Source organism: Mauremys reevesii, linkage group 6, assembly GCF_016161935.1.
Source record: "Mauremys reevesii isolate NIE-2019 linkage group 6, ASM1616193v1, whole genome shotgun sequence".
Lineage (NCBI taxonomy): Eukaryota > Metazoa > Chordata > Testudines > Geoemydidae > Mauremys > Mauremys reevesii.
Window position 1 is genome coordinate 73,159,150 of NC_052628.1, and position 12,702 is coordinate 73,171,851.

Genomic DNA, 12,702 nt, shown 5'->3' on the forward strand with positions numbered 1-12,702 from the left:
TGAATGGATTTATGTAAACATTACTACTAGGTGCTTTCCTGCAATTGCCACGTTGGCAGAAAATGTGCTTTTGGAAAATGCTGAACTTCTTTTTTTTTTTTTTTTCTTCCTTTTCCTCAAGCTGATAAAATACTGGGAGGCATTCCTACCTGAAGCCAAAGCCATTGCCTAGAAAGGAGAATATTCCAAACCAGAAGACACTTTGGATGTTTGTCTCGGTTAAGCTAAATTCCACAGTGAAATCACTTTAAAATCATTCAAATAAACCACTATATATTTTATGAATTACCATGTCTTTTTTTATATACTACAGCATTTTATTAACAAGCTGCATGTCCTGACCCTCTTTGAAGTGGACTGTGGCATGATATTCTGCAATATTTTGCTGAATTGAACACTATTGTGTCTTAATACTTGCACTAAAATGTGCACTGCAAGGCCAGAAAGTTACGATATTTTTGTTCTTTACAATACAATATGTTCTGTAGTATGTTTACCTGATCTTTATTAAACAAATTTAATTGCATTGATTAATGTTCACTTACACATTCCTGTACAAAATCATGATTTTGTGATTACAAAAATAAAGGGATGTACCTTGTGAAACATTAGTTATACATTATTTTTACCTTCATTTTTCTATAACTTTAATAATTTCGTAGATTACTTGGAAGTGGCAGTTCTAGTAAATTGGAGATAAAATTTTAGAAACCACTGACAGGAATTGTAGTTCTAAATTAACTATTTCAATGAAAAGTTGTGTCAGTACATAAGATAACCGTTTCTCTGAGAATCTTACAATCTAAAAATGGCAACATCATCACTTCTGCTTAACCATATCTGAAGTAATATACCTGGACCGTCTCCCATGGTGGGGAGTTGCTCACAAGTCTTCTATAACATTAACATCTAGGCTGAACTCCCTTCTACGTAGCTCTGTAATAACCACCTTTTCACTAAACATTTTCCCCACTCCTCTCAGCATCTTTTAGTAGCTTCAGTCTTTGCATGCCTATTAATCGCAAGATTTGTACAGCTTTTACTGCCCTTCTTGTGTTTTCAGGCTTTCTTTCATATACATATTGAACTTGAAGGTTTAGTTAGAGATACATCTCATATCATTGTAACGTTCCAGGAGCCATCCGTCTGGCTATATAGTCTCATCTCCCTAGTTCAATGATCAATATTAGAGAAATATTATTTTACACTAATATCATCCAAACTTCATATTTAGTCTACTAGCCATGTGTCAGTTGTAGTTGTGCAACCTTCCCAGTTTGTTTCTGTGTACTGAATCGCCTCTCCTTGAACATGGCTGTCTGTTCTAAACTTTCCTGGTCATTTTGCATTAGTTGTCTTCTGTTGGCTATCCATCTGACATTTTGTTGTTGTTACTTGTAAATTTTGATGTCTGTTGCATGCCTGTTCTAATACTGACCCCCATGGAATTTCACTAGGTATAAGACTCACTACTTGGAGGATTTATTATGGATTACTGCTCCAATTTATAATCAGACTGTATTTTTTTAATCTAGCTATATAAAAAACAAATGAGATAACATCATATCATGTTTGGTGGTGGTGTCCATCTAGTAATCTTCATCCTGATAATAGAATGCACTTATCTTGCACCACTGAATGATTCCCCTGTACTCTGCCCACTAATCTACCTTTTCCAGGATTGACACTGAAACTTTCTAAATGGATTGGTTGTATGCATTATAAGGCCGGCATTGTCTTCCCTGTGTGTTTGTACAACACCCATCAGAATGGGGCCCCTGCCTTATTAAGGCATTTAGGCACTACCACATCATAAATACTTAGTAAGATAGAAGAGGTAGTATAAATTTTATTTAGCACTCACTTAGGATGACTTTGACTTTGCCACTCCTGAATAGTCTAGTCATTCCAAACAGAAGCTGATCAAGCCTTTATAACTGTTCATAATATTCTGATGTTACAGGAACATGATAGAAAATAGTTTAACTTGATACAGTCATCAATTTAATAATAGAACTTTTTAGTGTCCCAAACTTTTGTTGTCAAGTTAAATCCTTACTGTGTACTCTGATATCCTTCCTAGAATATTTTCCTTCCTCTTCTTTCCTGTGCTTTTTTAAACGCACACTATTCCATCTGTATCTGCCCAGACACTTGAGTAAAGTTCCTGTGTCTTCAGATGGAAATATAATAGTGAACTTCTTAGTGTAGTTACCCAGTGTGTAATGAATTTGATGGTTCACAAATATAGCAGTTTGTCTCCAGCTGTGACAGGAATCAGCTTCCTCACCTGCTAGCTGGGATAGAAAAACCTATTTCAAAGGCTTGGACTATCCACTGCACGCAGCTGCTGTCCAGTTAACTGAGACATCTGCAACCCAAGTGTTCCCCCTTTCACACAATACCTGATGTGTGAAGCTGGTTGAAAACTTTCCAACCAAATATTTTCCATTGGAAAATGCCAATTTGACGGAATTCAGGCTGGCTCCCCAGCTATATTTTTGTTTTATTATATCAATTTCAATAGAAAATTACCGGTTACCAAAACAATTAGCATACCAATTACCAATTTTAATAGTAATGATCAATTATCAGAATACCAATAATCAATTTTATGTAACAAAATATGAAATAGCTTAAAATAAAGTCAGAATGCTTTGTCGTGTCATAATATATTAGCTGCAATATTTCAACTTTTATTATAAACTGATATATAAAAACACAAGTTACATGGATAGTAAAAACTAAACTATTTTGATTTTACTGAAAAAAAATATTTTGATTAAGGCCAAATCAAAATGTCACTTTGACTTTTCTAAAACAAAACTAATTTAGTTCTCCAAGAAATGTTGTTCTCATCCTGAAGAAGAAAATTCAAAACTTCAGAATTTCCTGTAGAATAGGAATTCTAGTTTCCAGCCAGCTCTAGCCTGACATAATATGGATGGCGATCCAACCTGGCATATGAAGTCCTGCTTTCACTGCATAGGATTGCATTAGAGTAGACCTCAGCCTACCACATGGACTCTCTGTGCTCCTGCTATAGGTAATCCAGTTGACATTCTCTAAAGAAGGTGATTCCCATCCTTCCTCCCATAGATGTTCTCATCTCCTTAGCCAGTCTTTTAAGATCCATCAGTAGGAAGCCATGCAAGGTAGTATGAGCTTATCCCCTTATTTCTAGCTGCAGCTGGCCCTGGGCTCTCCAAACACATAATTCAGTGGTGTGTCTCATCTGATGCTCTTATTGGTGCCTCACATGGGAGTATGGTTGTCGTTTTCTCATGTGTTCCTGCATCAAAAACTGCACACTGTGCTTCAAGACTGTGGGTCCACTTCATTGCATATGGCTGTTGAGGAACGGATTGCTCAAAGAGAGGAGTGAAGTGGTCAGAATGAGAGCCAAAAAAGATTAAGAAATTGCATTTTTAAATGGACTAAAGAGAAGTGTTGTGTCTCCTCACTTGGTATTTTTTTGGTATTTCCACAATGAGCAAACCTTTGAAAAATTCTAAAATCCAGTTGAAAGACAACTTCATATCCTTTTATGTGTTGTGAGTTATGATGTGAGACTTGTAAAGAGAGTGCATGTGGTGAATGAATCAGCTGTAGGTTTAATTCAAAACTGTAAGCACCTATAGAAGTGTATGGAACTGAACTTCAGAAGTTCGTATTTCCTTCAAATGAATATGGAGAAGGGAGTTCCCACTTGCTGCTAGTGCCTGGGGACAGTATTTTGTCAGGCAAGTCTGAAAGAATGGTGGACTTGTGTGCAGGCAGCTCCAGTGACACTTTTAAACTACTACATGGCATCCACAGTCTCCAGCAAGCCTCTTTTGACCCTATAAACACTGAACCCATTTCTGCTGCTGGCTTTCTCCACTCTTACAGTTGATCATACTTCCCATTTGTTATTGTTCATTAGCAAAGAATTTCTCTTGTTTTGCCCCTTTAAGGGCAACTGTATGGACTCAGGAACTTCATTGAACTCACCTTTTGAGGGAAATTGCAGAAGGCAAGCAAAGATACTTAAGAACGGGCTGTGGCAACATCTGTGGGATTATGCTGCACAGCGAGGGTTTTATTTGGCAAATTTTCAAAACTGAATTATATAGCTATTTGCATTATCATATAATTGTGTTAAACATGGTGCTCTGACTACATCTGATTTTTTTTGATTGATCTAGAATGTCAAACTCTTTCCCCTCTTTAGGACCTTCTCCTCATTTAAGGTTTTTATTAGCGATTGGGTCTTCTACTAGTTTAGTCAGTGATTAACTCAAGAGTTGAACATCTATCTTAGAAGTTTATATACAAAGCTTTACCCTTGTGACACCACTGCAAGGTAGGGAAAGTATCGTTATTTCTGTTTTACCGATGGGAGCTGAAACAGAGATTGTTACTTGCTCAACATCATGCAGGAAGTCTCTGGTAGGGCAAGGAATTGACCCCATGTTTGCTGAGTCCCAGGATAGCACCCTAAGCATTAGGAATCTCTCTCTCTCTCAAAAACAAAACATATATGTGTGTATACATTCAAAATATATATGAATATATATATTCATGTCTAGCTTCTGTTTTCCTCTTTGCTCTATGGTTCATAATCTCGCCAACAGATTTTTTTGCCCTCTCCTTGCGAAAAGTTTGTTGTTCCCACTTACCGAAAATGGATAATACGGCAATTTAAGATTGTGACCATTTGAGTACTCTCCAAATATTTTTAGTGATATTTTTCTCAATGTATTTGCTTGCTAAAGGGACAAAAGAAAGGACTGTACATTTATTTAGCCCTTTTCAGTTTTAGGTTGCATTTTTTGATGGCTAGTTGATAACTCTTAGTTTTGACACTGAAAGGCAATGTTATATTGCTTAGCTCTTTAACGAGCTCTTCTTTTGGGCAGATACATTAGAAAGAAAACTATTTAAGTTTGAATAATTGTTATTTTGAAGTTCGTTTTAAACTCCCACCTCTTCTCGAGCATGTTCTTTTGCCCAATTTATACTACCTATTTTTATTTAATGTCGTCTTCTTGCAACCCTTCTTTGCACTGTGTATATTCTATGTTTGTGGTTAATTGCCCTCCAACTTCCTCCAGTCTTAAAAATCTGTTACCACATCTTTGCATTGCGTTATATTTCCCGCTTTCTTATGTAATACTGAGTCTAAAGTTTTGATTTCTCTTTTTCCCCACCCCTAATAGCTGCTATTGAACTGTTATTATATATATACATATAACACATTTCAGCTCTCCCATAATTTTTTCTGACCAGAGGTGAAATCTTGGCCCTATTGAAGTCAATAGCCCAACTTCCATTGAATTCAGAGAGGCCAGGATTTCACCCCAGGTGTTTTGCTACATTATAATCCTTTTCCTGTGGCTTTAATACATAAACTTTGGCTATTTCCACCTAACATCTTGTGTATAAATATATGTATCTTTTTTTCTAAATACTGGATCTGTCAACGGCTCTTGGATTTTGGAGGTAGTTTTGCACTATTTTCTAGAGTACAATGAGGTTCTGTGTTGTCTCGTCTCCTGTTTTGCAGTATAGCATGTTAAAATATTACTGAGTGTGGTTGAGTAGGCAGTGGAGGATAAGTAGGTACTGACTTTAAACAGTAAACATATGCATTGTAGTGATTGCAGAAGTTTCCATTAGTAATTCCTCTTTACATACTCCTACTTTCCAAATAATTTATCTTTGGACTTCATGCTTTCTGTGCCTCTTCTCCACTTTACTCCAACTTCCACAAGATTTCAATTGAATTCACTTATTTGTGAAAGGACATAGGAAGTTATTTTATAGTGCAATAAATAGTTTTTCCAGGGTATATTTAAAATATTGTGAGTAGTATGTGCTTTGTAAAGTCTGAATACTTGAATGTAAAATACAAAAATTAAGGATATTTCAAAATGATGGAGTACATACATTGCTACAGTTTCCTGTGTATTTCGTAAAGAGGGATGCAGCTATTTGCAGTTAAATGCTTATTAGATGACCTCAGGTAAAAATGACGACAATCCCATAACTACTTTCCCTTCTTCCTGCCCCCCCCCCAAATAAAAGCTACAATGACTTAGAAGAACGAGCAGAAGTATGGACTCATTTTCTGTTCCCACCTCTGCCCCAGGCTGCCCATAATTTGCGTTAAATACTTTATAGCATCTTACAAACATCTTCCCCCTGAAATAGATCTCAGTTTTGCAGCTAAGGAAATAAGGCTCAAAGGCTGTGTAAATAGTTGCTCAAAATAATACAAGTTAGTGCAAGAAACTGGATTATAGCCCAGTTCATGCCTAAATCATTATATCACAGTGCCTCCTACCCAAATCACTTATAACATCTTTTTCTTGGTAAAATAGGGATGTTCCCAGCTCAGAGAAACCTCTTGCTTAGCTGCCTTTTTATTGACATGCTCATTTTGTTCTTTTGTGCAGAAATGCAAAAGAAACTGTGCAACAAGTGTGGGTTTAGGACTTGATGCTGACAGCTGTAGGGAAGGAAACTTAGATCTGTAGAAAAGAGTGGCAATTAGTACTATACTCCCCATTAGCATCCCACAGTGGTGCAGTGATATGCTTGTGCAGTTTTTCAGAAAAAATCATGTAATTTCTTGCACAAGCAGAAGAAGGTAATAAATGCATGGCTCTGAGAAGTCAGTATAGACTCACCCACGTGGTAGAATGGAAGTCGCCTGCCCCTCATATAAGAAAAACCTTATATTAAATTTAAAATGCTGTAAGAGCAGTAAGGTTAGGGTGATGTTTTCATTGTCTCTTTGGAAGAAGTTAACCAAGCTCTGAATTGAGACAGCAATACCAACTTTATTCATTAACGGGAGTTTTGTTTCTGTGATTAAACTTGAAAAATATTCTCTCTCCAAAATCTAAATGTCAAATTTAGGGTTCACTCTTCCATCCCGTCTTCTAAAACCAAATTGTTCTCTTATGTATATTATATCACCTGGATTATTTGAATTAAACATTGTGATACTGATTTATCAAATGAGTAGAGCCTTCTATTTTCAGTGATAAGAATAGCTTTCTCTGACCATCCACCATCCTGCCTAAACTTTTTTTTAAAGATTTCATTACTCCAAATTTAACCACAAAAAATCCAACTCCAAATCAGATGATTTATGGTCCATAAGCAAACCCCTACTTTGATTTTTAACAAAGGAAATAGTTACTCTTAGCCCTAGTGCTTCCAGGTGTAATTCAGGAGACCAAAGGATAGTTCTGGGTCCAAATTAGAGCCTCATTTGTTTGCTTGAACTCAAACTTGTATTGTCATCCCAAAGTACAAGGAAGCAACTAGTTGTTAAAAAATTTCTTAATTAAAATCAGGATTGGACCAATAAACATGCCTTTGAATTACTTGTGGCCATGACTCATTGAAAGATATTGGTGAACCAGTACAATACAGTTTGCAGATATATCAGCGGGAACACCAGGTCAGTCCTGTGCTTGAATGAGGTCCATAATGTTGATTTCATTAGCACAGCCAGTTTGGCTAAGTTTCTTACTTCCCAGGGTCAAGAACTCCCAAAAGATTTTTTTTTAATTTGGTTTAAATTACAAGACATGACTAAGAGTCTAAGGAATCTTGCAAAAGGTCAGGAGGAGAATGTTCTCTGACATCAAAGGGTGAAGGTTGTAAACCATTATTTGATCTTTTTAATAATCTTCCAAATTTTCAGACAACTTTTATGTGAAGATTTGACATGTCCATTAAGCAGCTGCTGCTTGTTGTTACGGTATTTTGCTTTAATTTGTTTCCCAGCCTTAAAGTTTGGCACATAATTCTGTGATGTTGTCCAGGGAAAATGTAGAATAAATTGAGACGTACACTTTTGGTTAAGTTAAAGCCATTTTATTTTGTTTGTAATGCTTGGAAATAACACGTAAAGGAGTTGCAAATGGGATACGTGCAAACAGCCAAAGACAGCAGCTTTTTGACTGCTGTCTGACTAGACAGCACGGATAGTTGCCAATTTAAAAAAAAAAAAAAAGCCCTTTAAGACAAATTGTCAGGATAGACTTGGGACAGTCATCCTGCTGGTTACATATAAATCTCTCATGACCAGAAATAAAATATTGCCTCATACAGTTTTCAAAAAACATTTAGAATTTCATGTACCCAAATTATACTTCAGTACAGAAGAACTTTTGTGATGGTTTTGTAGGCCGCAGGGATTATTGTCATCAATCCATGTGGTCCCTGCTACTGTGCACTAAAAGTTTCATGGTATGTTTTGACATCCGTTGGACCTGCTGGGTCAGAACAGTTGATCAAAATATTGTAGCCCAGGGCCTTGTGGGAGTGCACTCAGAGACACCAGAATAGAGACAGAGATGCAACTAGTCTATAACAGTGACAGAACTTACTCTACTCCAAACCAAAAGTTTGTTTGAACTGTTGAGAATAGCTGAATATTCAATGCTGTGAATCCGTCATTATTATGAATTTATGACCAAGGGATTTTTCTACTTGGCATGATGTCTGAAACAGATTTATCAGCAAGGGATTTCAGTTATCCAGATAAAAGATCTGGCCAATATCTTTCTGCTGCTTTGCTTCAAGGCTGAAAAAAAGACATGCATATTCCTAGCCCACTGCAGTTTATTTCAGGAGATACAAGGCTAAGATTGCAGTACTTAAAAGGCTAGCAAAGAAATGCTAGCATTAGCTTTGCACGCAGCCTTAAGAAAAACTGTAGCTGTAAAAACATATCACAACATCTAGCTATAAATGTGTATTGCCAATTATTTTAAAATGTTAATAAAGAAAGGGAATCTGCCATCTTGTTTCCAGCTCATGGTGAAATCTGTGTAATTTAAAGTTTTAATGTTCTGAGCAAACAGTTCCTCATATCCTATATGAAAAAATTCTGAATCATGGCAGGAGGAATTGAACTAACTTTCTTTACTGTAAATAGCATATGATTTACTACGTCTCCCTTCCCAAGAGTAAGGTTAGTGGGATCTGATCCTGGATGGTCCAGAGTGCCCTCAGCTCCAGGAGTTGAAGATGATGGAGCTCAGCAAAATTAAGCCCTGGTAAATCTGTTCTTCTCTGAGAGACTCTGTGTATTCCAAATAATGGGATTCAGCCCCTTTAGCACTGAACTGCAAATGTCAAGAGGCATTTTGTGAATACTATCATTGCTGTGGACAGACCATAAAGGATAATAGTGAAGTGATTTGATCCCACACAGAACTGGAGATACTTCGGATTGGGCAGGTTTTACTGCTACATGGAAGCAAGCATCCTTTAAGACACAAGCTGCATACCAGTCCCCTATGGACAGGGATGGGTTAATGTACCCTGATGACAATATTCTGAACTTGAAAGTTTTTATATTTGTTGGGGTTTCTGCTATCCAGGACCAGTCTCAGACCATCTCCTTGCTTGGGTATTAGGAAATATCTGGAGTAAAACCCCTCCTTTGGTGCTGCACAGGAACTTCATTTATAGCACCTTTTATGAAGAAGGGAGCTCAGCCCTCCAATAGGAGTTTCTTGTGAGAGAAAATCTCCAGAAGACAGGGAAAGTGAGAAGGCCTGGTATCTAATATCCAGTGCTCTGCAGGAATCTTGAACAAACAATGAGGAAAGAAAGATGAGCCCCAAACCATAGAGGGAGAAGTGGTGCAGCTCTTTAGCATCCCATCAAAACTGATGCTTGGGAGCTGGTGGCTGGGATGATGTACAGCAAAGGATTCTGCTTCTATATTGTGTTCTTCTTACAGGAGCCATTATAGAAAAGGCCAGAGGTTGATATCGCCTCTGAAGTAGGGTACTCTGCTGTTACTGAACAGCTGGAGATTGGCTTTAGAAAGCCAATGTAATATGGCTTTTTTTTTTAGCAGCAGATGCAAATGAAGAGAGTCCCAGAGATGGAGCTACAACTCTCAGACTTGATCTTTTCCAAAGTGTTATTTGACTTGTAACAAAAAAGGACAGTGCCCTCAAAGGGTAGGTTCTCAATTAGCTTCTAAGAGTTTGGCACAAGGCCCAGTGCTCAGAGCCAGGAGTATCTTCTCAGAGCTATACCAGTGGTCATAACATTGAACCTGAGGTGTCATAAGCTGCCCTCAGAGCATACCTGGCTACTGTCCTTCCCTCAGTAACCAGTCACTTTGCAGCTTTTCTTTGCTCTTCAGGTAAATAATCCAAGATGGTGTTAGAGTCCCATAAAGTGCAGAAGTATCATGACATAACTGCTGGACACTTTTCCACACAGGAGTCTAAGGTGGTAGAGGAATATATCTTTCTTCTACCTGCATCCAATCTACACTCTTCCCTATGCAATGGAGCAGGCAGGGATATTCTGCTACCTTCAGACACTTCCTGAGCTGTAAAATAAACCCACATGGAGTTGGTCCACAGAAGAAGAAAGAGAGGTTACGTACTGGTAACTGTTCTTCAAGAGTGGTCTCCCACTACACACCTGCTGTCACCTGTGTCTTGGAATTTTTTGTATTGCAGCCTTGAGAGAAATAACTGAGGAGGCCTGGCTGGTGAGTTTCCTTATATAGACACATTCAATTATGTCATTCTAGCACAAAACCTTATAGCTGTCCCCGCCCACACCGGCACAGCTTTTCTTTACAGCAGCTTGTGAGGTGCTGAATCCTATTAGTGTGAATGCCCAAAGGCAACTCTCAAAGAACAATTGTTACCAGTAAGTAAACCTCTTTGTCTTCTTTCTTAAAATCAATAAATCTGCAGTTTTAAAGTGCTGTTCTGCTCTGAAAACTGACTGTAAAAATAGCACCTTTTCACCCAACCAACTGGGTATTCAAAGTCTGGCTTGCTTTACTGACTAAAATAAGATATAGCTATTACTCCTATTAGCATAGCCAGTAAGGGTATGGAAGACTGAACTGGCATCTGTGAGTCACATACCAACAATATTACTGAGTAAATTCAGTCTGCAGAATCTTTATTGTTAGGCTCTGAATTAGCAGGCTCATACTTGACTTTCAGAGTCTAGGCCTAGTTTGTAGGGCTAGCATCTACAGCAGTGGGAAATAAATCTTCATGCTAAAATCAGCAGCTTTGATGCAGAAGCCAATGCAAAACATTGACTATTGAATTACCCAATGCCATTTTTAATTAAGAGTAGAAACTCATTCTTAAAAGGGCCTGTTCATTCTCAACAGATGAGCATTGGAAAGCTGTTACCTTGTTTCTGGTTCAAAAATGTTGGTGTCCCTAATTGGCCCATCAATCCTTCACCCTTTTAACTATTTTGCTTTAAAAATCACTAGTGGGACTTATATATTTTAATATAGGCATGTCCAAAATTAAGGTATTGTACATCTAAACCATGTGTTTGCATTGCAACATTTAGTGGTGTAAATAAGGGAAGGAACAGTGGAGGATACACAGTTTCCTCTTTTTTTTGTTTTGGGGTACTTTTTGTCTACAGACTGACCACAACCAGGTAGGGTGACTCACCTGGATAGGCTAGAATCACCCAGAAATTGGGTGTGGCGGGCACAAGGTGTGCTCATCAGTTGTTTGAAACTACTTAGGTGACTTCTATTGTAGGCAAGTTGCTTGACAGTGCAAATCCAGAAAATGGAACAAATGAGAACTCAAGAAGTGGGAAAGGAGTTTATAATAAGAGTGCGCGCCTGCTAAATTGGTGGAATCAGCAATACAGGAGCTCAAGGATCGGAAGGGTCTACTGTAATGATTGTGTTCCAGGGACTTTCAGTTTTGTTGGATTAAACTGCAGGCTCCCAGGGGAGAAGAGGACAACGACTAGAATTTGTTCTGGGCTGTGCACATTGCAGACTGTTGTTGCAAGGACTCAAGGGAAGTTTTGTAGTTGGCTGTGGCACTATCATTTGTTTCCCAACTTTGAGAAGTTAGAATGCCCTGACATGGACTTGGACACCATTCCTCAGAGATTGAGAAGGGTAAACCATCCCAGAGAAGATACCTAGGGAAGCTGTATATATGTGTGCATCCATAATTACGTTTTTGCATTTGAACTTATGATAGTAACAAGTACTAAAACTTGGGAGAACATCCTCAACTGCAAAAGTGTTGTCTGTAAACAAGTTATTGACAATATTCACAAATGTTTCAAGGGTTATAAGTAAATTATGTATTTAGTAATATTTTCCTTTAGAGATTGTGTTGCTCTCCTTCTATCAGTATAGTATTGTAGATACTATATACTATACTAGATCTGTATAGTAGATATAGATATATATCAGAGTCCTGAAAAGACTAAATTTCTGGACTGTGCCATAGCAGAGAGATAAGCTGAGGTAAAGGAAAGGGGAAAGAAACATTATATCCAACATTAGCATAGCGCTTTCTCCACATCTGTTACACATGGTTATTTCTAAAGTAAACAGAGATAGTTTCAGATGTGAAGGCCAATGCCACAAAGATTAATACAATGCTCAAATTATTTAAGATGTTACCGTGCTTTTTGGTTCATGAGGATCTTCATAGTATCTTCATTCAATGTAAATGGAGAAATAAGAATCCCAGAGTGTATCTCCATTCACTTCAGGCTGTCCATGATTTGTATTCTTTAAGTTTTAGCAGTGCAGGTCATATAAATTATGTCCTTTTGGCTTCTTGTTCCCTAAATGTGTTGCTAGTAGTAAACCAAGACAATTTCAGGTCTGTCAGCCATGTGGAGAAACCCTGATTTCTATGTTAAATTAGA

General features: G+C 37.7%; 1 protein-coding gene across 2 annotated transcripts in view; it reads left to right on the forward strand.

Annotated features, from left to right (window-relative positions):
* Positions 1–288, forward strand: part of SNX2 (sorting nexin 2) — a 48,664-nt gene extending 48,376 nt beyond the window's left edge. For both annotated transcript variants that reach the window (XM_039544197.1, XM_039544196.1), the window contains exon 15: positions 122–288. In XM_039544197.1, coding sequence (XP_039400131.1) covers positions 122–172 — 51 coding nt within the window. In that variant the 3' untranslated portion in view covers positions 173–288. The remainder of the gene's footprint in view (positions 1–121) is intronic.
* The last annotated feature ends 12,414 nt before the right edge of the window (positions 289–12,702 follow it).